General features: G+C 43.9%; 1 protein-coding gene across 2 annotated transcripts; it reads left to right on the top strand.

Annotated features, from left to right (window-relative positions):
* Positions 1 to 160: 160 nt before the first annotated feature.
* MKRN1 (makorin ring finger protein 1) lies at positions 161 to 24238 on the top strand. Of its 2 annotated transcripts, none has more exons than XM_081024048.1 (8): positions 161 to 307; positions 12290 to 12418; positions 13698 to 13924; positions 17184 to 17410; positions 18779 to 18993; positions 19713 to 19823; positions 20315 to 20453; positions 22406 to 24238. In XM_081024048.1, exons 2-8 carry the CDS (start codon positions 12297 to 12299, stop codon positions 22616 to 22618), a joined length of 1254 nt encoding a protein of 417 aa, XP_080880174.1. In that variant the 5' UTR covers positions 161 to 307; positions 12290 to 12296; the 3' UTR covers positions 22619 to 24238. The 2 variants fall into 2 exon arrangements, with proteins under 2 accessions (XP_080880174.1, XP_080880175.1); XM_081024049.1 differs by having other exon boundaries at positions 178 to 684.
* Positions 24239 to 25080: the final 842 nt, after the last annotated feature.

A 25080-nucleotide genomic window follows, 5' to 3' on the forward strand; every position in this document is an offset into this window, starting at 1 on the left:
CCATGGAGCTGCGACAGAGAAAAGGCACCCAACACTCCCAAGCCCTCCGACGCCTAGCGCCGCTCGCGCGAAGTGAAGCCCAAAGCCCGTTTGCAGGTGGTTCCCCCGCCCAAGCCCCGCCTCCGCATCTGGCGTCACAACTCTCCCACGTCCGTCTAACTCAGTGGGCGCGGCCTCACGAACGGCTACACCAATCAGAACCTTCGCTCCCGACCTCGTGCTTCCCCCTCCCACCCCATTCTCTCCCTTTCTCTGTCGGCCCGCTTGTCCTCTTCTCCCAAAGCGAAGCGGGGGAGGGAGGGGTAAGGTAAGCCACGCCCACCCCTATTCCTTTCTCCTCCCTCCCCTCCTCCCCCCCGTCCATCAGCTTTTGCCCCGCCCTCCTGTCCAGCAGGCCGGAAGGATGAGCTCCCGGAAGTTCCGGCGGGGCCGTCGCTGTGTGGGGTAAACAGTAATGGCGGAGGCTGCGGTGGCCCCCGGTGGTGGCGGAGCAGCGGCAGCGACAGCCGCGGCAGCTGGAGCAGCGGCTGTCGCGGCCCCCAGCCCCTCCGCCGCCGCCGCCGCCGCCGCTGCCGCCATCTCCACCGCCACGGCCCCCAGCCTCCCCACAGCCGAGCCTCAGCCGCCGCCGGCCGGAGCCGGAGGGGGAAGCAGCGGCGGTTGGACTAAGCAAGTCGCCTGCAGGTAACGTGCAGAGGCAGTGGCGGGTGATGGCGCCAGTGCCCCCCCTCCCTCCCGTCCCCAACCGCCCTCGGAGCCCCGCTCGTGCTCCTCGGACCTTCGAGCCCCCCCTGCCACCCTCGGGTCCTTTATCCTCAACTGGCAGAACAAGCGCGCCCCGATCCTGGCCAGGGTCCTTCCTTCTTCCGAAGCAGAAACGGGGGTCGGTGTGATGGTGGGGTGTGTGTGTGTCGGTATGTCACCATTGTTGCCCACTGCCCCCGTCTGTCTCTTATCTTCTTTTTTTAGAAGCCGGGTAGGTTTTCTTGTCACGTGTCCTCCGAGATGTTTGGGTTTTGGGTTTTTTCCCGGCTCCTCCGCCGCTAGTCCTCCATGCGCCCTTTGTAAAATGCTGCCTGGATCCTTTGTTTACTACTCGCTCCTCATCCATCCTAAGTACTATTAGTTTTCATTTTCCTAGACGCAGATCTCTCTCTCTGCCCCCCCCCCCATATGATGACAGCAATGTATTCCTCCGTGTGCTTCCCAATTAACACCCAACGCAACCATTTCTGCTCCCCGGGTTCACTTCACTTGCTTGTTCCCCTCGGTGATGCTCGCCTGTGACTAAAGGTGGCACTGATCTGTATGTACACGTAAGCCTTCTGAGTCCTTTTTAACTGCAGACTGATAACATAAGATGTGTATGTGGGAGCAAAATGAAAAGGATTCTCTGGCAGCAGTGTTTGAAGTCCTAGGCTGAAACAAACTTAGATTGCAGTCCTTTACTAGGGAGTTGCTTTGAAGTAAACTTAATTAGGGCTACACTGCATGTCCTTCTGCTTTGATCTACTGTAATTCTTTGCTAGATTAGGTTATTTAATTCCTCAGCAGTGGTCTGGGATGGAAGTGTATTTCGTTGCATAGGGCCTGAGCCCCTTTTACAGCTGCTGAGACATTAGAACAGCCTTCCCCAACATTGGACATTTCAGAGGTTGTTTGATTGCAACTCCCTTCAGCCCAAGCCAGCATAATTAATAGTCAGGGATGATGCTAATTGTAGCCCCACAATTTGTGTAGGCACCTTGTTGGGATAGCAAGTTTTAGAATAAATATAGGGCATTGTAAATAAGTAGGAAGCACACACGTTTGGGCAAACATGGGGCATTGCATACAAACCCCATGTGTTTTATTAGTACAGGATATTTTTCTTGTTCATGTGTTTTGGAAACAGTTTTCTCATGAGTGAAGCTGGATAAAAATTTCCCATCCCATTTGGGAGGGATTCAAGTTGACCATCTCTAATCAGATCAAGTAAGTGAGATCACTGTTTTAATTCTTAATGCTGTGCTCTGTGCCAGATGCTGTAGTGAACCCATAGAAGTGGCATAGTTCTTGTCCAGAGGTCTTCGTTTTGTTTCTGGTCACTTTACAGGTCCTAACATAAATAATTCTCAAAACAATGAATTTTGTGAGTTTTGAACTTGAGTGGCTTCTGTAAATTTGTAGAACTTGAATTTTAGCATTATTCTCAGTTCTGTTCCAAGGTAATGTTGAGTGCTTTCTGAGTTCCAGCTCTTCCTTTACCTTGAAACTACTCTATCCTGGTCTGTTCTCTTTTGCAAATGGAAGAGTACTGTAGTTATAATAGTGATAGCTGTAGTTATAATTATTTAAGTGGCATGCTTAGAAATAAATGTGTGGGACAGTAGAAATGGCTTTAGTACTTTCAGTCCTTGAATTAAGTCTAGCATTCAGGTTTTGGTTATCCAAAGAGGTACAGTATCTGTGTAATCTTGGACATACCTAATTGTTTGTGTGTGGCCTCACATTGCACCTTTATAGAGCTGTGTAGGCAATTGAAATAGGTCTTTGTTTCCCAAGGATTATACAATCTAAAATAGAGGGGGAAAGCAGTGGGGAAATGTGGACAGATACCATTAATCCATCTGTATAAACAAAGAGGTACCCTAAGAGGTACATGGAGCTTGTAAAACACATTGACATCTTTGGGTAATGAGCACTGTGTGTGATGTAGTGAAATGTGTGACAGGACAACGCTGATGGCTTCCAAGCTTTCAAGGGCTAGATAAAAAAAATTGATTATAGCCAGTGTGGTGTAGTGGTTAAGAGCAGTAGACTCATAATCTGGGGAACCAGGTTCGCGTCTCCGCTCCTCCACATGCAGCTGCTGGGTGACCTTGGGCTAGTCACACTTCTCTGAAGTCTCTCAGCCTCACTCACCTCACAGAGTGTTTGTTGTGGGGGAGGAAGGGAAAGGAGAATGTTAGCCGCTTTGAGGCTCCTTCGGGTAGTGATAAAGCGGGATATCAAATCCAGACTCTTCTTCTCTTCTTTAAGTAGAGTACAAAGAAAAACAACAGATACTGAGCCTGTCATGTTTCCCTTAATTATTTGCAATTGAATCATAATATTTTGTCGTTGGAGATGTATCATAACACCATACCTATATCTTAAATTATTTTCATGCAGTGCAAGTTCCTGAGGTTCACAGTTGTCCTCAAGTTATCTAAGAAAATGCCCACAGGTGCACAGGAGGCATGAATGTAGTTGCCATCTCCCAAAGTGGGTGTATTTAGTACCCACTGCACCATCTTCCAGTCAGTGAAGTATGAGATCTCATCTTTTGTTCCCTATAGAAGGGAACAAGATTGAGTCCTCATTATTTGAAAATGGCTTTCTTTCCCTGGGTCCTTTCATTTGCAGTCCTTTAGATCATTCTTGGACCAATGTAACTTGGACTTCCTTATTGCCTACCTATCGGTCAGATTGTTCTCAGTCAAACCTAAGAATTACCCAGTTATTGTTTTCCTCGCTATATTAGGGCTTATTGGAAGTTTTTACGATTATTTTCTTGTTGCAGGAAATCTAGGGCAGTTTGAGAGATGTAACCTGTAGCTTCTGAGGACATAAGGGAACAGAGACAAGAGATTGCCTGGGAAGTGCGGAACTTTGGAGAGCAGGGTAGAAAAGTGGATAGGAAACAATTTCTAGTTAATACAGTGGTACCTCGGGTTACAGACGCTTCAGGTTACAGACGCTTCAGGTTAAGACTCCACTAACCCAGAAGTAGTACCTCGGGTTAAGAACTTTGCTTCAGAATGAGAACAGAAATCGTGCAGCAGCGGCACGGCAGCAGCAGGAGGCCCCATTAGCTAAAGTGGTGCTTCAGGTTAAAAACAGTTTCAGATTAAGAACGGACCTCCAGAACCAATTAAATACTTAACCCGAGGTACCACTGTATACGTTCTTGCTACATATTTATGTAAGTTAGAGGGTGTCAGTCTATCTGTTAATATAATTATGCTTTTGAACTGCTGCTCTGGTGGTTTACGTCCACAACTAGCGAATAACAACAATCAGTGTGCTTTTGTCCATCCAGAGGACTTTGTTGCATGGGTGGTATATACATATTTAAAATAAAATAATTATGATAGGAAGGCCATCTGGAAATTAGCATCCATGTAAGATGATGATATGGAATGAACACAACAGTGTCTCCTTAATTTGAAAAAATAGTAAACAGTATTATGATTGTATGCAGACTGTCACAGAAGATGCAAGGCTTTAATTGATCTTGTACCTGTTCCAAACACCTTTCACCAGTGATGCATAGAAATAAAAGATCATCCTGCTGCTGAAATATGTAGTTCAGAAAACTTCATAGCCCTCTCTTCTATTTATGCATTTTCATGCAATTTGTGCATACCATGTACCTATGCCAAGTAAAAAGTCTGTATAATCAGTGATGATTTGTTCAGTACTGTGTCACAACAAAACTTTCAATGCTTATCAAGGTTTCATATTGTTCTTTGGAATGTAAGAGACAACAGATGCTTCACATGTATCTTTCTTAGTTTGAGGTGTGGGACATGCACAGAAGAGTAATATCTGGTTTTTTCAGTGCTATGTGCAGCTAGAAAGTCATTTCCAATTCATAGGAACATACACTAACTTATAGGAGCTTGGGCAGCCAGGCAAAGCATTAGGAATTTCCTCATTCCAGCTTTTATGTAAACTACATTTTTAAAATGTCAAGCTGAGAAATAAAAGTTGACTATTTTGGAAAATAGCAAGCACCATAGCAAACTAATTGAATCTAATAAAAGAGGTGATACTAAGCTCCTTCAATGGCATGTTTGTCCTCACCCTCGGTCGTGATTTAGGGACTTCCCCTGCATGCAAAGATAACCTCTGGCAGTTTGAGCGGACAAGACCAATAGTGGGTCCAATGGTCAAGAAGGTGGTTTCTGCATGTGCTGTAGAGGAAAGTGAGAGGTAGATGGAGTTGTCAGCCTGGGAAGGTAGTCCATCTAGGAAAACTCTGATTCTAAACCTCCACTGCCTTTTGGGATATCTGTGGGAGGCTGAGGCGTAAACCCTACACAAATCCTATGACTGTTGGATAGCATCTTGTACACCTCCCTCTGGCAACTCCTGCAGCCAGGCTGGTGTGAAACATTTTGCTCTGCTTTCCTTTGGACCATATCAGCGACGGTGGGGGGGGGGGGTCTAGTCATCTGGGCAGCCCAGGACCTCCATACTCACTGCCTAGGCTTGCGCCCCAGGGAGGTTACTTCGGTGCTGCTAATTCAGCGGTTTGACTTCACCCCTGGAGGTGCACTCCTTTGTCTCTTGAGACAGACAGATGCTAATAAAATTTCCTGGAAATGGGCACCTCCAGGTTTATGCCTGCCCAGTTCATTCTGAAGGAACATTATAGTTTCCCCTGTTATGAGTAACCCTTGACTGGCATGATAGATTAATTATCTCCCCTCCGTACTGCTGGATCACATAAGAACTAAGCCATGGTGTGCCCACCAGGTAGCAATCATCTTCTAACTTCTGAAGCATATTCTCCCTATTGTACTGATTCCTCACAAGTTGTCCTCAGGTGGTTGCTAGTAGTTTGTTGAACTTGAATGATGCCATCTGAGTTGGAGTGTGAATCTGCAACAGAATGTAGCAGAAAAGTCATGAGGTTTCACATAAAGTTTCACATATGACTCGTGAACAAAAGCCCATAGTGTTGTTGCAGAGCAAATGGGGCACAGTTCTTTAGAGTAGGTAACAATGCAGTCTTTCCTCTTCTGGGGCCTCATAGCAAAGATATTCTCAGTCATTTGTGCTTTTCTTAATTCTGAAGAGTGAACAGTTGAGTGACAGTCATGTTATCTAAAATAGCAACAGCTAATTAAAGGGTGTGGGTACTGTAGAATCCACTTGATATCACTCGTAAACTCTTCAAACCTGCCAATTTTAAAAAGAGAATGTCAGGCAGAATGTGTGCTATTTATTTACTTTGGAAAAATGACTTCACATAATGAACAGAATGGGTTAAGCAAATACAGAGAGGATGAGAGACAGGTTAATTAGGGTATACAGCCTTAGGCTGAGGATGTTCCAAACTATGAAATTGCTAAAAACTTCAGGCTGGGCTATATTATGGGTTCATTCCAGGTTATTACTAAATTGAATTGGATTTACCCAGCTGGCTGAAAGCATCTTTTCTGAATACATGATCAAATTTTGCGTGGGGGTGTTGAAGTGAAAATCGTGCAGATTATATGGTATTGCATAGACGACACAGTTTTAAGAGATTCAATAATGAATTTGATAGTGATATTGTTGACCTAGGTGGTCGGTCTTTGTGTTGTTTATTCCTGATATAAATTGGTGCCAAATTGCAGTACAGGCAACTCCCCACTTACACGGGGGTTACGTTCTGGGCCCCTGTATGCATAAGTGAAATGCACATAAGTGAGGAGCACCCTGGAGAGTCCTTGTGGCTTGTAAGGAGACCCTCCTCAGAGCCTGAAGAGGACATTCTTCAGGGAGGGTCTACTTGCAAGCCGGAGGTACAACAGGGCTTTGTTGAGGCTGCTCAGTCTCCCTGCCGAACAACTGACATGCAGGGTAGCACAGCAGCAGCAGCCGCTACCACTGCTGCTTTCCCGCATGTCAGCTGAGCAGCCTGCAGCTCGCAAGGAGACCCTTCAGCCCGAAGAGGATGTCCTTGTGAGCTACCCACTGGGTTCCTAGTGCTGCACCCAAGTGGGGAGTTGTATGTACTGTGCTTAATAGGATACCAGGGTACTCCAGTATATATGAAGGTGGTATTGAAGTACCTAAATTTAGAAAAAGCTATAGAGGTATTTTAATATTGAGTTGCACACTGTATCGGTGTTTCTCACACCTGCTACTTCAAGCACTAACATGTTTCTTACTGATGCCAAAATGTACTCTTAAGTAAGGCATCTGGCTGTTTGTATGGGTTTAGGGCTTCAATTTACCTTCTAGAATGTGAGATAGATCCAGGTGCTCTATAAAAAAATGACTACTACGGCTCCAGCTCCATTGTGAAATGAATGATGCCTTTTTATATTTGGGAAACGAGATGCTGTCCAATTTACAAACAGTTATAAATGATTAACCCTCCTTGCAGTACCACACAATGCGCTTCCATGGCTCTTTTAAGACCATAAGAAGTGCCTCTTGGATCAGGCCAATGACCCATCTAGTCCAGCATCCTGTTCTTTTGGTGGCCAGTCAGGTGCCCGTGGGAATCCCACCAGCCGGACCCAAGAACAAGAGCATGCTCCCTTGATGCAGTTTCCAGAAACTGGTGTTCAGAAGCATACAGCTTCCAACTGTGGAGTTAGAGCATAGCCATTGTGACTATTAGCCATTGAAAGCCTTATCTTCCATGCATTAGTCTAATTGTCTTTTAAAGGCATTCCAAATGGTGGCAATTACTGTGTCTGTGGAAGTGAATTCAGTTGTTAACTATGTACTGAGTGAAGAAGAACTTTCTTTCATCTGTCCTGAATCTTGCAGCATTCTGCTTCATGGGATGTCCCTGAGTTCTAGTTTTATGGGAGAAGAAGAAAACCTTTTCTCTATCCACTTTCTATGTGCCATTCGCGATTCTATACACTTCTATCTTATTGTCTCTTATTCATATTTTCTCTAAACTTCAAAGCCCCAAATACTGCAGCCTGTCTCCATTGGGAAGTTGCTCCATCCCCTTGATCATTTATTTTGCTTGAGCTTTTTGAACCTTTCCAACTGAACAATATGTTTTTGTGAGATGAGGTGGCCAGAATTGTACACAGTATGTATTCCAAATGTGGTCACACCATAAATTTGTACAATGGCATTATGATATCAGCAGTTTTAATGAACCCTAGCATGGAATTTCCTTATTCACAACTCCCACGCAATGGGTCAGCATCTTCACCCCAAGCTCTCATTCTTTGTCAGACACTCCACTAGTTCAGACCACATGAGCATTCTCGTTAAATTAATATTTTTTTGGCCCTTTATCTATTGCTATGGGACGCGGGTGGCGCTGTGGGCTAAACCGCAGAGCCTAGGACTTGCTGATCAGAAGGTTGGCGGTTTGAATCCCTGCGACAGGGTGAGCTCCCGTTGCTCGGTCCCTTTTCCTGCCAACCTAGCAGTTCGAAAGCACGTCAAAGTGCAAGTAGATAAATAAGAACCGCTCCGGCGCTGCTCTGGTTCGCCAGCAGTGGCTTAGTCATGCTGGCCACATGACCCGGAAGCTGTACGCCGGCTCCCTTGGCCAGTAAAGCGAGATGAGCGCCGCAACCCCAGAGTCATCCACGACTGGACCTAACGGTCAGGGGTCCCTTTACCTTTACCTTTTTATCTATTGCTAAGCACTTGTTACACTGAACTGCATTTCATGGTCAGGTCCAGGAGCAGTATTTTGTGTGTTCTGCTTTCCCCCCCTTTCTCTACATAAATTGAACTTGCATCTGTATTCTAGTGGGGTGGCGGTGGCAGTTCTGTTTCGTGTGTGTGTGTGTGTGTGTGTGCGCGTGCGCACGCGTTAGAAGCTTACTAAATTTAGGACTGCATTTCCAAATTTGAAAGTAGCAGTTTGGGCATGTGTAAGGACGAGCTTCCAAAAGAGATTCCTACAGAAAAATATTTTGTCTTGAGTACATGTGAGATACATTCACCTCTGGACTAAAGTGGTCTGGTTCTTTTTCTCTCTGTGTGTGAACAGCTCTTTTCCACACAAAAAGGAAGGTGTAGGTCATATGCTGCTAGATCAGCATTTGCCGACCTTGTGCCCTCCACATGTTTTGGATGACAGATCCTATCAGTCCTATGCCGATGGGAGTTGTCTTTTAAACATCTGGAGGGCACTGGGTTGGCAAATGCTATTTTTAAAACTGATTTATTGATTTTCCTCTATCACAGTAGGTATTTGTGGGGCACCCCTGCTGCTTTTGGCACCATTAATGGTGATGTAGTTCAAACTTGGAAGGCTTAGGGTTGTATCTAGTATTAGGCGTACTCAGTCATGTCCATTAATGGATCTACTGTAACCTGAGTACATTAATTTCAGTCTGTCTACTCTGAGTAGAAAGTCTATGTAACCATTATAGTCTAAGGCTGGCCAAGCTGACTGATGCTTCCAATTCAGTTAAACCGATATCTAAACCCAGTCTAGGGCACATAGGAGACGTCAAGTTCATTTTTCAAGTTTATCACATAGCAGCATTCCTCATGCTCTATTGAGAGCCAGATTAATAGTGTAAAATAAAACCAGGTGGTGCAACAGGGGTAAAGGTCTAGGAATTGTAACATTGGGGCATTGGGTGTATTTGAAGAAATGTTTGTATTTTTAAAGTCTAATTTACTTTGATTCTAAAATTACTAGAAGATGTCTGAGGAATATTCAGCATGTCAGACTCTACTCTTAAGATCGTATGATGACAGAAAGGCTTTAATTCATGAAACGCTTACTGGCTGAAATGAGCAAATCTTCTGTTTTTCTTCTATTTTTAGAGGGATAAAGCTTTTGGGGTCATTGGGTGCCGATAGCATGATTTTCATTAGGAGAACATTATTTTCCTTTCCTTTAATGATTGGTATCATTTTTATTTATTTTTTATTTTATTTTTTGCTTCAGGCTAGACTTCTTCTGACAAAGAACTCACTCTTGTACTTGAAGCTTTCATTCTAGTGTTACAGTAGTAGTGTTTTTAGTTAAATTGTTTTTCATCCAGTGGCAATGGATTTGAGTTTAAGAAAATGCATTGCAAAAACAACAACAACGAGGGTATGAAATGCTGAAAGCAGTTGAAGGCACAACTTAGCATTTAATAAACAAAAGCTGTTAATTCATTTTAGCTGGAAAACACAACTTCAACATCTTTTTTGTTTCCTGTTACAATAATATGCTAGAATCAAAATGGCTTCAATAGTAAGCAAATGTGTTCTTAATTTATAGCCCCAAATTAAAATATGGTGCCACCATTAATCAACTAAAACAGCCTTCACCAACTTGGTGCTCTTCAGATGTTTTAGGCTAAAGCTCTTTTCATTGGCCATGCTGTGACTGGAGCTGATGGGAGCTGGAGTCTAACAGCTTTTGGGGGAGGGCACCAGGTTGGTGAAGGGGGGAGCTAAAGCTTTAGGTAGCTTAATCATTCAGTAAACCAATCAAAGCTTGCAGCCCTGATTAAAACATGAGTCCTGTTTCATTTCCACAGAACTTCCCTTTAAGTCAACATGCTTAGAATGCCACCGCCCCTTTAAGTGCTTCTTCTTCTTCTTTTTTTGCTATTTTTTTTTTAATTAAACCTTCTTTATGAAATAAACTCAATGCAGCTTGCAGAAATGTTTATAAACAACAACAGATGACTAAAATCAGTTTCATGCAGTAAAATCAAGAGAATGATAAAACAGATCAGCATAAAAGTAGGGTTCTAGAACCTACCCAAAAGCTTGGGCAGAATTAAAAGGCACTGTAGGAGTATGATCAGCGAAGCAGGCTCCAGAAATTAGTCTGGTTGCCACAGTTTGCACAAGCTAAATTTGCAAACATTTTGCAGAGAAGCATGTTACAGTGATTTGTCTGGATGTGGCCAGGACTTGTGGTACTGTGACCAGGGGCTCAGCTATACAGCTGCAAATAAAACGCTTTGAATGTGTTGTAAAGTGCAGTATACAACTGGGACACAATTGTGAGCTTCAGCAAAATCAATGCATTTTTCAAAACGATTTTTCAAAAAAGCATTTTCACAACGTTTTTAACATGTGTGTAGATTCCACCTCTGTCTGCTTTATTCCAGGGAATTACCCGAAGTTGTACAAAACACTCCTTCACAGGCACCACCAGAGCATCCAGGAACATTTCCAAGTTGCAAACTTGGTCTTTCAAGGGGAGTGCAACCCTGTCCAGAACAGGACTGTTCAGTACTCCAGGTTCTGTTCTCCTGCTGACTGATGGCACATTTGTCTTGTCTGGATTAAATTTCATCTTATTAGCCCACGTAAAAAAATATGCTACTGCACTCAAACACTGGTCCAAAACTTCCACTGCTTTCTTGGCATCAAGACAATAAACTGAAAGCCGCTAAGGGGCACACCAGAACCAACAGCTCCCCCCCTGGTGTAGGTCATCCACAAAGGCAGTTTTGGTTGCAAACTGGAACTGGGACTGTATGCGTTTGAGATTGGGATAGTAAGTGAATTAGTGATCCAGTTGCACCCTTTGCTTAAATAGTCCAGGTTCTTCCCAGCACTGTGGAGCAGTGCAAAAAAAGAGAACAGATAACACCCTGTTTGCATCCTCTTTCACATTTTTTTGTCTGAAGAACAACTGGCAAAGAAAATTAAAACGTTAAAAGTGGCCTTTTCCAGAGATGAATAAGATGTTAAAATAAGAATATAAGATGAGCCCTGCCAGGTCAGACCAACAACCTATATAGTTCAGCTTCTTGTTTCCAACAGTAGCCAACTAGATGCTTCCAGGAAGTCCATATTCAGGTCATAAAGGCAACAGTCTCCCCCCACAGTTGCCCCCAAGCTACTGGTTAGGAATTCATTGAACACAGAGACTTTTAGGTTGCCATAGCCAGTAGTTGCTGGTGGGTCTGTTCTTCTCCATTAATTTGTCTAATCTCATTTCAAGACCGTCTGTGTCAGCGGCTATTACCAAATCTTGTGGCAATGAATTCTATAAATAGTGCTTAATCTACGGCTCATCAATTTTGTTGAATGGTCTCGAGTTCTAGAATTATGGAAGAGGGAGAAAGGTATCTCTCCTTACACAGTAGAGAAATTGCATAATTTAATATTTGCAGGGACTGCCCATTTGCCATGATGGCTGCTGCTCATTGGTGTTGTGGCTTGATCATTTTGATCGTCCTTCTCTGCCATCTTTTCCATGTCTGGTATCTTAACGTGTTAACTCTTTTTTTATTTTACTTTACTTAGTTGGGGGAGGAAATTATCCAGTGAAATTTAAAGGCAGCAGGTTCAGGATAGAAAAAAGAAAATACTTATTCACATGATGTGTATTTGTGGAATTTGCAGTCACAAAATGTAGTGATGGTCATTGGTTTAGATGGATTTAAAATGGGATTATATAAATTGATGGAAGAAAAGGACAAGTTTATTAATGGCTATTAGTACTAGTATTAGTATGATGCTTTAGAACTTTTAAGAGGATTATTCAGCATTGGTTTATTATTTATTTGCATCAAGCAGAATGAAATGCCTTTAGAACTCTTACAGGATGTTGATGTTTCTGCTTGAGCCATATTTGCAATGCTCTGTCTTTCAGGTATTTCATGCATGGCGTTTGCAAGGAGGGAGACAACTGCCGTTACTCCCATGATCTCTACACTAGTCAGTCTGCCATGGTGTGCAGGTATTTTCAGCGAGGATGCTGTGCTTACGGAGATCGTTGCAGGTATAGAAATGCTGCTGAATGTTTTAGCCTTGAACTAACAGCCAATTCCATTTCTTCGTGACCATTACCCTCAGTGACCTCCCTCCCTGTCTCTTATATGATTGGGGAGGTCTCAATCCAATGGATGTGATCACCCGTGGGGCACTCACATCTTGGACACTCTCCTTTCTACAGTTGTCAAACACCGTTGTGGATGTAATAATCACCGTGCTCATGGCTCAGCATGAGTAAGTTTATCACTCCCTCTTTGCTCCTCCTTCAGCAGGAGCAACAAGCCACAGTCCTTAGCTTAGCATTACGTCGGAACTGGAAATTGTGGTGTGGCTTCAGGTCATAGTTTGTTTGGGACAAAACATACCATGATCCTCAGTTCAGATGTAACACTAAGCCAAGGATTGTGGTTTGTTGCTCAGACTACAGCAGCAATATACTTGTTCATGGCAAGCTTGTCTGTATGAGCTAATTGGTCTATATGTGAAAGGTGTGGGAAGGGGATCATACAAAATATTATGTTCTGTAAGGTGAAATAAATCCATACATATTGGGGCACATGGAGGTTAAAAAAAATAGGGCTCTGATGCATGGAAGGTACCGTATTTTTCGCTCTATAAGACACACTTTTCCCCTCCTAAAAAGTAAGGGGAAATGTGTGTGCGTCTTATGGAGCGAATGCAGGCGGGAATATTATTTTAGTGAGATTAGAGTACCGGTGTGGTGTAGCAAATAGAATGTTAGCCTTGGGCCAGGAAGACTTTGATTCAAAAGCTCTCCGCCCAGACCAGCTATGAAGCTGACAGGCTGCTGTGGGCAAGTTGTGAGGATAAAATGTGATGATCCCATGTTTGCCACCCTGTGCTCTTTGGCTGAACGATGGGATACACATATGAAAGGTGAGTTGGTTGTCAGCCATTTGGTAACAAGTTACATTTGTAAGTGTGCTTAAAATGAAGCTATTGGGAACAGGGAAGCAGACAAACTTTCTGCAACCTTGTTTTGTTTGAAAGGGACCTTGGATCTCATGCTTGTGCCAGAGGTACAAAATACTTAACCTTCTCAAGCTTAACAGATAGGCACACACTTGACAAAGATGCTGTGGGCTCTGCATGGCAAAAATTTTCAGCCACAAGTTCCTCATGTATAGCAGCGGAATCACTTTCCATTCCATATCACGCTCCTGTTGCCAGCAGTTTCTTAGGAAAAGGTCCACATTTAGTGCAATGTCTATGTATGTCATAATTCTTCCTCGGCAGGAAAGTAAAATTCTGACTTTCCTTACCAGATACGAACATACCAAGCCATTGAAAAGGGAAGAAGTGACTACTGTGAGTCCAGCTATAAAAACCTACCCTTCAGCTTCCACAGATGTGAGCCCGTCCCCTGGAACACTTGAAGTGAGCACTGGTGAAACTGAAGTTGAAGACAAAGACCTGGCAGCCGCCGGAGCTAGGGCTGAAGATTGGGTGAATGCTGTGGAGTTTGTCCCTGGGCAGCCATACTGTGGCCGTGGTAAGTGGACTTACTACAATAGTGATAAACGTCAGTCGTCAGCACTGATGCTTCATGTTCTTATTGTCTCATTAAGAGTAGTATTTCAGTAAAGAACTATATTGATGTGAACATTAATCTTTTATGCTCGGAACATAGGAAACTGCCTTATAGTGGGTGGAGAAGAGCCATAGTTAAGTGGTAGAGCATCTTCCTTGCTTGCAGGAGGTCCGGGTTCAAACCCTGGCATCTCCAGGCAGGGCTGCAAATGTCCCCTGTCTGAAACCCTGGAGAGGCACAGCTAGTCACCTGGGAGCAGAGTCCACTGAAGTCATTGAGGCTTACTTCCAAGTAAACATGGATGCAATCAGGCTGAGGAAGTGTGTGATCACGCTGTAGGGAATTTATCTGGCAAAATACTAGCTACAAGGCTCTAGTAGCTATCCAGTATCTATAAAATGGGATCATCTCAACTTCCAGGTCCATTTGCAAGACCTATGAGCCCAATGTATTGATTTATGTGGTCGTGTTTTTCCTAAGCATTCTGCAAATAACAGAGAGCTTGACAACTTCCATTGTGCTGCTACACTTTTTGCAGCAACTATCAAAGTTCTTAGCTAGGACTTTCTTTCCATCATTTGCCCTTCACTTGGTTTCTCTCCTCTTTTCTTCTCTAAGGGAAATGGAGCAAAGTGGGATGGGGTTAGAGACAAATAGATATAAAAAGGACACAGAACAATCTTTCTGTCTGGATAAGTAATTTGCTGGTTTGCATTGAAAAGTTATTTTTAAATGTCCCTGGAGATGGAAATGAAAACTGCCCATGAGTATCAGTAGGGAAATTCAAAAAATTAACATATGTGGGATTGGGCACCACTGTGTCAGCTCCACCTCCGAGAGAAGAAGAACCCTCAAGGCAGCAGCAAAGATAAGAGTTTTTCTAATTCAGGACTTGTTTAATTTAAAACATTTTAAAAATAGTCCTCCTAATGCAGGATCCAAAGGAAATGCAGGTTATTGTCCTCATTTGGCAGGCTGGAGGGAACTGTGGTCAGGAGAGAAAGGTTTATGATGGTTCTCAGAGTTTACAACAACTCTTTAGTATTGTCCACAGGAATTGAACCCATTGCAGTCAGTTTGAGGGTTGCGTTGAAGCTAATATTGCTGCATGCAACTGCCCTGTAAAGCTCTCCAAAGCTGTTTACTGCCACATTTCAGGTTGGGCTGAAAGGGTAATATACAACAGCCCAGATGTGCAGTTCACTAATAATATCCCTATTACAGGTTGGTGAGTGTTAGTGAGACAGAGCAGCTTTCAACAGTTCTACACTGTTAATACCTTGTGTCAGAGGTGGACTTGAAGCTGGTTTGGATTCCCACTCAAAATTCCCCCAGGCCTTTTGGGTTGTAGCAATGCTGAATCTGTTCCTCCTATATTTGCACTTGGAGATTGGGTGGATGCTGTGGAGTTTCTTCCTGGGCAACTGTCCTGTGGCCATGGTGACTTGCTACAACAAGGGGTGGCTAATCCCTGTCCTATCCAGTAGACAGAGTGCTGTGGTGTCTGTAAAAAAGAAAGTAGACAGTGTCCACTCTCATAATGGGGATGCCAATTGCCCTTTCCCAGTCATCAGATTGATGAGCAGGGAAGGGGCAATAACCCCCCTCCTCAGGCTTTGTGTGTGAGTGTGGGGTAGCCATACCCACTTCTGAAATGTAATCCTAAGATTAGGCTTCCTCAAACTCGGCCCTCCAGATGTGTTGAGACTACAATTCCCATCATCCCTGACCACTGGTCCTGCTAGCTAGGGGTCATGGGAGTTGTAGGCCAAAAACATCTGGAGAGCCAAGTTTGAGGAAGCCTGCCTGAGAGAAATAGTCAAGGGGGAACAATGTTCACAAGCCAAAAAAGTTAGCTGCCCTTGTGCTCTAATGCAGCTCTGCCCCTCGGCCACAAGCTTAAGTAGCACATTCAAGTCACAAGGAGTAGAGGCTTGGAAAAGGCTCTTTTCTTAATTAATTTCCTTTTATATTGTGTTGATTCCTGAGTTTTCTTACTCTGTCTTGCAGCTGATTAAAATCTACCATGTTTTAGCTGGCTGAAGACTCATTTTCCTTGCCACTGGTCTGCAGATCTTGTTGAATGACTCCAATCCCCATTCCATCCAAGTGCTTGATTAGTAACTGCCACTCTGTTCCCAAGTACATGACTTCCTTCTAAGAGAGTTCTGATGAAGTCAGCATATAACACGATTTTTAAAAGGGTACAGCCAGCCAGATGTGCCTAACCCAGTAAATGAAATTACCATGCACAGTACTAAACTCCTGTGCATGACTGTCTAGCTAAACATGAGTGTGGCCCGGACTATAGACATGGTGTGAGCCAGCAGCCATTTCTGTGCTTGTAGCTGCTGGTGAAAGTGCTGTTGTGCAGCCCTGTTCATGCTGACCTGTTCTCACATGGCCATGGATCAACAGCCACAATCATGTGACAGAATCAGCATAGTGAAACAGCCCTTACTTTTCTAGGGATCATTGTGATCGAGGTGCCGCACGTCAGCATTTGATGGCTGGGAAGAGGTGGCTGCAACGTCTAGAATGAGCTTTGTCGGCCGGTCCGCCAGTACCTGATTCTGAGTTCTGAAGATGGCCTTGCAGTGGCAGTCCCCATATTCTGTAGAAGCCACCAAAATACGCCTAGCCATGGCAGTGCTCCATGTGTCAGGTGTAACTTGGCATGCCAGCTTGTGTTCATGCAACATTTGTTGCCACATGCTGGCAGACGGGGTGAGTTCCCTTACAAGGGTTTCACCTGTTGCATAGAGCAACAAAATGAGTTGTAACAAAAGAAGTATAGTGGTACCTTGGCTTTCGAACGTGTCAGTTGACGAATGTTTCGAAACTCAAACGCCTTAAACCCGGAAGCAAATGCTTTGGTTTTTCAGAGCGCCTTGGAAGTCGAAACAGAAATGTGGTTTCCATATTGAGATTTCTGTTTTGAGGCTTCCATTTTGAGTTTTCGGTTTTTGAACGTTTCGGAACTCATTCTTCTAGAACGGATTATGTTTGAAAACAGAGGTGTACTTGGTTTGTGGTGGCCTTCATAGTTTTGAGTTAAGTATTTTCTGCTGCAAAATAATGGCAAGATGGTAGCAGTTTTATGTTGGGGACAAGCAGCATCAAGGCAAGAGTCTTAACCATCTGCAATTGTTTTCCTTAGTTGCGCAGATGATTACATGCAAACTTTAAGAGTAGCATTCTGCATTCTGATGTTTTCCAGCTGCTCCATCCTGCACTGAAACTCCCATGCAGAGAATGGTAATTGAAGAGGAATATGAAAAACAGCACACCAACCTGGAGATGAAGAAACAATTATGTCCCTATGCCGCAGTGGGAGAATGCCGCTATGGAGAAAACTGTGTATATATCCATGGAGATGTGTGTGACATGTGTGGCTTGCAGGTCCTCCATCCCGCTGATGCCGCACAGAGATCTTTGCACATAAAGGTAAGGCGAGAAGAATGGACAAAATAACTAGCTGACCCCACAAAAGATTGAACTTTTAAGCCCTTGCAAGCTTGCTTGACCCCACAAGTCCTTCAAACAAGTTGTTACAGGTCCAGACTGTTGACTGATGGCCGGGGTGTGCTACTATACGGACCTTGTTCAGAACAGCCAAGTGGTAACAGACTTTGCCCAAGAGAATGGCTAAAATGGAGAGCCAGTGTGGTGTAGTGGTTAAGAGCGGTAGTCTTGTGATCTGGGGAACCGGGTTCGCGTCTCTGCTCCTCCACATGCAGCTGCTGGGTGACCTTGGGCCAGTCACACTTCTCTGAAGTCTCTCAGCCCCACTCACCTCACAGAGTGTTTGTTGTGGGGGAGGAAGGGAAAGGAGAATGTTAGCCGCTTTGAGACTCCTTAAAGGGAGTGAAAGGCGGGATATCAAATCCAAACTCTTCTTCTCTTCTTCTTCTTCATTGTTTAAAAAAAAAAAAAAGAGAGAATGGCTAAAATGTGCAGTTTTCAGAAACAATATATAAAGTTTAAAAAATAAATGTAGCAGAATGTACCATAATGTTAGATTAGGCTTCCTTCTGTCTTTGGGTTCTTTGTGAGTCTCCCCAAGGCAAGAAGGCAACCATTCAATCCTCCCATGGTTTCCAGACACCTTGGCAGTTCTTACCTTCCAGCCGAGATGGAAAGTAGATCAAGGAACACGATGTGAGTGAGGGGAGATGCATGGCACCATGGCATGTTTTAAAGCAGGGATGGGAAACTTGTAACCCTCCCAGTGTTGGACTGCAACTCCCGCTGTCCATGACTGTTGGCCTTGTACATAGTTGGGACTCCCACTATATCTGGAGGGCACCAGGTTCCACATCCTTGCTTTAAGGTTCCAGCACTAGGGGCACCATTCTCCCTCCAGCAGTGGAGGGAAAACTTAGCCTCCAATAGCCTGTACCTTCCATTAATTTGTCTGAACCTGTTTCAAAGCCATCAAGGTTGGTGGTAGTTACAACATCTTGCAGTAGCATATTCCAGAATTTAACTGTGTGTTGTAGGAAGAAGTAATCTTGTTTATCCTGAATCTTCCCATTTTTCACTTCATTGAGTAGCCCTGGTTTCTAGTATTATAAGAGGGAGAAAAACTTATCTCCCATAACTTTCACAGCTTGTTTAGGATTCCTTGTAAAGAGAACCCTTTATATGTGAATCCCTGGAAGATCATGCATATATTATATTTTTTGAGTTTTCAAGCAGAAGAGTTTATTGCATTGAGTTCTCATTGATGGGAACGAGGCAAGGTTGGTCCTCCAAACTTAACCTTGTATTTGGAAGACGTTGTCTGTCATTTTCTTCCTTTTCCCCTTGCAGTCTTGCATCGAGGCTCACGAGAAGGACATGGAGCTCTCCTTTGCCGTCCAGCGTAGCAAAGACATGGTGTGTGGCATCTGCATGGAGGTGGTGTATGAAAAAGCCAACCCCAGCGAGCGTCGCTTTGGGATCCTCTCCAACTGCAATCACACTTACTGTCTCAAGTGCATCCGCAAGTGGAGGAGCGCTAAACAATTTGAGAGCAAGATCATAAAGTGAGGCACTTCCCCATGTCCGTTGTGCTTTGTTTCTTGGGAAGATGTTAGTATGTTGTGTGAACTTGCAACATCGCCCCTCTTTCGTCCTAAGACTGCGTTTAATACATAAGTAACGTTATTCAGAATTGAGGGTTTTATTGGATATTCTTCTGACCTTGGTACTCGTGACTGGTCAGCAAGATCCATTTAGTTTGAATGTTAAGTCATAACTTCTTTTTGTTGAATGGTAGCAACATGCTGTCCTATTGGTTACCATACAAAATCATTTGGGTTCAGATGGTGAAAAGAGACCGATCAGTTCCAAATGTGTGTTTCCTAAACCTTCGCTCTTCTAGTTCATTACTGAGCCAGTGACCCATCCCTCTTTTAAGTCTGCTTGGAAAAAAATCAAACCCAAACCAATATGGACATCCAAGAAAGCAAAGTTACAAAAATAAATTTATTTATATCTAAAGAAAAATGAGTCTGTGTGTGAAATGTTTTTTTTAACCCCCCATTGCTCTTAAGAAACGGACAAGCTGCAAAATTTAGAACCTCAGGAAATGGTGGGGTTTGGGGGTGGGGAGAGCTTTTAGGTTGTGAAAGAACCGCGGTGCAAAGATTCTGAGGTGCGATAGACTGCTTTTAAAAGGTGGGCATATACCATGGTATGTCTGTAGCTGGAGATAGCGCCCCTGTCATGTGGAATTTTGCAGTGCAGTCTGTTCGTTCCCCAGGTCCTGCCCAGAATGTCGGATCACATCTAACTTTGTCATTCCAAGTGAGTACTGGGTGGAGGAGAAGGAAGAGAAGCAGAAACTCATTCAGAAATACAAGGAGGCAATGAGGTATGAGCCCTGCAGCCTCGGGCCAAGTTTGACGGCAGACATTAAGGGCGTACACTGAGAAAAGCACGGTGTTACCTAAAGCCCTCATACCTCCTTCCTACCCCTTTCTGTGTGTGAAATGCATCTTTATCTAACCACTGGTAGATGCATGCAGACCACACAAGCTACTTGGTCACTCTTTTGCGCCAGACAACCTCACGTGCTCTTCCCTTGTCTACCCAACCACAACCTTGCCTTAAAATGACAGCACAGGCTAATACAGATGTTCTCCTCTGCATGCACCTACCCATGCGCACACCCTTTGAGTATGCACATCGATGTAATCCATTGTGTACATGTGTTAATTGGTTTTAAATGGCTTTGGCGGCAAGCAATACCTCTTCTTTTGTTTAAAGAAAAGAAAACAAAATCACCTGGATTATAAAGCAAATGCAGTACTGAATTCTGATTGGCTATGCTGTGAGTAAGGGTTGCGATATTTTCCTTTCCAGCAACAAGCCATGCAGGTATTTTGATGAAGGCCGTGGGAGCTGCCCATTTGGAGGGAACTGTTTTTACAAACACGCATATCCCGATGGCCGCCGAGAGGAGCCCCAGAGGCAGAAAGTGGGAACTTCGAGTAGATACAGAGTAAGTCCCACAGCTTTTGATGATTCATTTTTTTAAAAAGATGTTGAAGGATGTGTGTTAAGGTGTTCGGCAAAAGTGCAGGAAAATTAGGACATCGCCTTCTTTTCACTCACAAAATGTTGGGGATCAAAAGGGCAAGGTTGGGGGAGGCAAGATCAAATATATGCATATGAACCTACCTGGTCCCTGAGATCATCTTCAGAGGCCCTCCTTTGTGTGCCTCCTCCTCAAGAGGTCCGGAGGGTGGCAACACGAGAACGGGCCTTGTCTGCAGTGGCTCCCCATCTGTGGAATGCTCTCCCCAGGGAGATTCGCCTGGTGCCTTCATTATACACATTTAGGTGCCAGGCAAAAAGATTCCTTTTTAACCAGGCCTTTGATCTGATAGACATCCAACACCCTTTTAGAATGTGGCTTTGGGTGGGGGGTGTTATTGGGTTACTGCTTTTTGTTTGATTTTATATGTTGTGGTCTTTTTGTGAACCACCCTGAGGTCTCTAGGTATAGGGCGATGTATAAGTTGAAATAATAATAATAATAATAATAATAATAATAATAATAATAAATAAATGTGTGTGCACGCACAAATGCACACTAATGGATGCTGCTTTTTCCAATCTGCAACTTGGGTGCTATTTTTTAAAATTGGACTTCTTGCTGACATGATCCCAGCCAATCAGGCATCATTTAGACCACATAATGGCATCACATACCCAATCAGACTTGGCTATTTGATAGCCCAAAGCCAAATTGGAATAAGGGCCAATGCTTCCTGCCTTTGCTCTAAATGAGCATCCATGGAAAATTGTAAAATGGGGTGGCGATGAGAGTTGATGCAGTTTGCAGGGAGAGAGGTTTTTTGTGCAACTTCCTACTGCAATCTCCTTTTTAACCCTAACCAAAATGCTATTTCAGATTTCCTATGCCCAGGGAGCAGCTTCAACTGAGTTATTTTAAAGCAGCGGAAAGAAAATAATGCAAAACTCCTTCTGATTTGGGAAGAGAAGGAGTGTGTTGACATGGTAGTCCTACTGCCTTGAACATAATCACACTTGTATACAGATAGAGCACATCCTTCCTTCCTGAGTTGGAAATGCTGAGTTGGTTCCTCCATCAGAAATAGATTATGCAGATCTGAACTACTGGTGATCCATCAAGCCAAATTGCAGCCAACCTGCTGTGTATCGTTCACTGTTTCATTGCTGCCTTTGGAGTGATGATAACTATTATTATTATTATTATTATTATTATTATTATTATTATTGTCTTCTGCTTGGTGGATCACAGGTTTTGCAGGCCTGTTGCAACTGGTGGCATTCCTGCGAGTACTTTGTCTAACTGTCCACACTACTTAAACAATTTGATGTTGAAGAGGCGCAAGGAATATTGTAAAGTGCCCTTTAATCCTCAGATGTATAGAATTTTAATGATCAATAATAATAACATCCAATAAGAAAAGATGGTACAAAGCTGCTCAGTCAAGCTGCCTCACCCTGAGCCATATTGTGAGTCTATCTAACGCCATTATTCTCAACACCGACTGCCAGCGTCTCTCCCATGTTTCGTGCAGGCGTCTTTCCGAGCCATATCTGGAGATGCCAGGGACTGAACTTGGGAGCATTTGCAAATAAAGCATGCACTCTGCCACCGAGCTATTGCCTTCCCCATGTCCCTCAGACTGCCATTGTGTGCTGGCTGGGATCAGCACAACAGTCTGCCTCTGCGGCTTGCGGGATCAGTAGCGCTCAGTCGGCATACCAGGCACCCAAAATCTCTCTGCCTAGAGGTGCCCTGAATGTTACCAGTTTTGCCCAGTGTTTGGTAGAGGAACATGGAACATGAGAGAGAGAGAGAGAGAGAGAGAGAGAGAGATGTGCCTTTGCGCTGCCTTACAAGATAGAGTATGGGAAATGTGAGACACCTGAGGGCAATCTCTTATGCTTCACTTGCAGGCCCAACGGAGAAACCGGTTTTGGGAGTTCATCGAGGACAGGGAGGGCAGCGATCCCTTTGAGAACGACGAGGACGAGGTGGTGACCTTTGAGCTGGGTGAGATGCTTCTCATGCTGTTGGCAGCAGGAGGCGACGATGACCTGACAGACTCAGAGGACGAATGGGACTTGTTTCACGATGAGCTGGAAGACTATTACGACTTGGCTCTATAGCACCTCTTTGTGGAGTTTTGGACTGCCTGCTCCAGTTTTCAGGCAGTAGCTCTTTTTCCTGTGGTGTTGTGGCAGTGCCTGTGTTTTTTTCTCCTCCTAGGCAGGCCTATCCATTCCAGGTGCTGCTGTTGTAATAACTTTTTACCCAGGGTCTGTCTCCTCCTCTCCCTGAACCCCACCCCGCCCTCCTTTCTCCCGGCCTCAAAGCTCCCCCAACCCCAGGAGTGTGTGTTTTTTTCTTCTCTGTTAAACAAACGACATGTAATAAACCTTTAAAACGTTAGGGGTTTTTTTTTTGTAAAAAAAAAAAAAGGAATTTAACTGTCAGACAGTTAGATTAGACTTGTTGCTTCATATCTGTGTTCCTGTCGGGGATTCACCCAGTTCCAAGGTTCAAGTGTTTACAGGACTTCCACACTCATCTTGAAGAGCCCAGAGACAAATGTGAGAGCGGCGGTTGTGCGGCAGGGGCAGGGATGGGCAGGAGTTGGCCAATGGCCTCTTTCCATTACGGACTTCGGAAACATTTATTTTTTACTACTTCAGATTTCGGGCCAGCGGTGTCGTCTGTTCGTTCTTTTCCCTTGGCCGGCTTCAGTTCCATTCCAGACCCGACTCCCACCCCATGTACACGTGTTCATTTGTGGTTTTGGTCACTTGTTTACTTGCACATTACTATTTACTACTGTGTAACCAGAACCAGGCGCGAATGTTCCGGGTTTTTACTGTTCGGCATGAGAGGGAAATGTGGTTTTTTTGTGTGTGAAAGGAGAACTTTCTATGTATGTATATACAAATAAAATGCAGAGTTGTATCCCAAGGGCTGGGCAACTTAGTATATGTGTGTATTAAACCCTTTCGCTTCTCTCTTCTTTTCTCTTTCACCATCACCCACTTTAGACCCCACCACCACCCCTTTACTTGGCGCATGAAGTCTGAAGTCCCTGCGAGCTTTGAAGCAGTCGTGGTCTCAACCAAGTTTTTTTTTGGAAGTGGTCTTGAAACCAGCTCATTTATCTTGGTGATAGGCATCTCCTTAATGACACCAGCACTCATATCTTCCCAGCCACCTTTACACTCCTTTTGGGCTGCACAGGCACAGGGATATGGTTAGCCCAAGAGGGTTCTGACCAGCCTAATACCCAGTTAGGGCACCAGCATCTTAGAATCCCTGTATTTCCTTCCTCTTAGACATGTTTGAGATCATCATTAGCAATCACCGAAGAGTTTTATCCAGGAAAGTTTTATCCACTTCTATCTCTTTCTCTCTCTCTCTCTGTTTAAAAGAACCCACATTACCTCTTGGCTGTTCCCATCAAACAAGCAGCCACACAATCAGGCTCCAGTTCTGCCAAGAAAAAACTCCAGATGCCCCCAGCCCCTCTGCCCTTTTTCTCCCTCTTCCCACTGTCTCTTTAATGGAATTTTAACTTCCCATTTACATTTAATGCTGCTGGATTGTCCTTAAAACTGTTCTGCTACTTATGTCCTTTGGATTGCGTCTCCTTTCACTTTTAAATGGAATCGGAAACTGTTGCTGAAGTCTGTGTTACTTTGCAGCTGCCTTTTGTAAGAAGCACTTTTCCCAAATGATAATAAAAAAAACAACCGAAAAGCAAATTCGTTTTCAACTTTTGGAAATCCTATATTTTAGTTACGTTCCCATGTGCTCTCGATTTTGTCGTAATAGCGGTTTTCTCAAATGTGGGCTGCAAAAAACCTGCAAAATTTAGGATGAAAATGTGTTTCCTGACCTCTGCATCCAGTTTTGAGTCACCAGTAGCAATTGGTCATCTGGATATTTCCATCCCCCTCATGCTTAATAGCAGCATATAGATTCAACTAATTGCAATGTTATAGAGAAGAGAGAAGCTTTGTATGAGAGAGACAAAAAAAATAATATTTTTTTTGAGTAATGGCATGAGACCTATGCTTTAATCCTTGTCACTGAACTGGGAGTAAAATGTGTAATGTCAGGTTGTCACGTTGTGGTCAATGAGATCTAACTGCCTTAAATCAGAAAATGCTGACCTAATCTGTGTTTCAAAGGCAGGTGCTACTATCAAAATGAATGAGATTCATGAAGATGTCGGGTAAAATGTTTTCCCTAAGTTGAGGCATGTGTTCAGACACACAAGTATTCAGAGATAAATATGGTGGTATAAACTATTGGAATTAGTACAGTGCTATCTGCTGACATGCTGCATCCCTTTTTCATAGGCATTTTGTGCCTCAGTACACCTTTCAGATTATGTGGTCATCCGTAGTAGTTGCATGAGAGTGCCTTGGAAGGATGAGAGAAACAGCCTTATTTCAGGCGTTAACCCGAAAAACACTCCCAGAACAGCATACAGATTGCTAAAAAGACTCACTCTACCCTCAGGCTGAAAACAGTCAAAGTGGTTGCAATTCAGTTCACATGTATGCACAAACTGGGTCATGAGAAGTGGTGGTGGGGTGAA

The sequence above is a fragment of the Podarcis pityusensis genome, assembly GCF_964106645.2.
Source record: "Podarcis pityusensis genome assembly, chromosome: 10".
Classification (NCBI taxonomy): domain Eukaryota; kingdom Metazoa; phylum Chordata; class Lepidosauria; order Squamata; family Lacertidae; genus Podarcis; species Podarcis pityusensis.

Bases quoted from the DNA above. Each gene is read 5' to 3' on its own strand.
- MKRN1 (XM_081024049.1), top strand. From the start codon at position 455: ATGGCGGAGGCTGCGGTGGCCCCCGGTGGTGGCGGAGCAGCGGCAGCG. The intron at 13,925-17,183 runs GTAAGTGGACTT...GATGTTTTCCAG, and splicing joins GCAGCCATACTGTGGCCGTG to CTGCTCCATCCTGCACTGAA. The intron at 17,411-18,778 runs GTAAGGCGAGAA...TTCCCCTTGCAG, and splicing joins AGAGATCTTTGCACATAAAG to TCTTGCATCGAGGCTCACGA.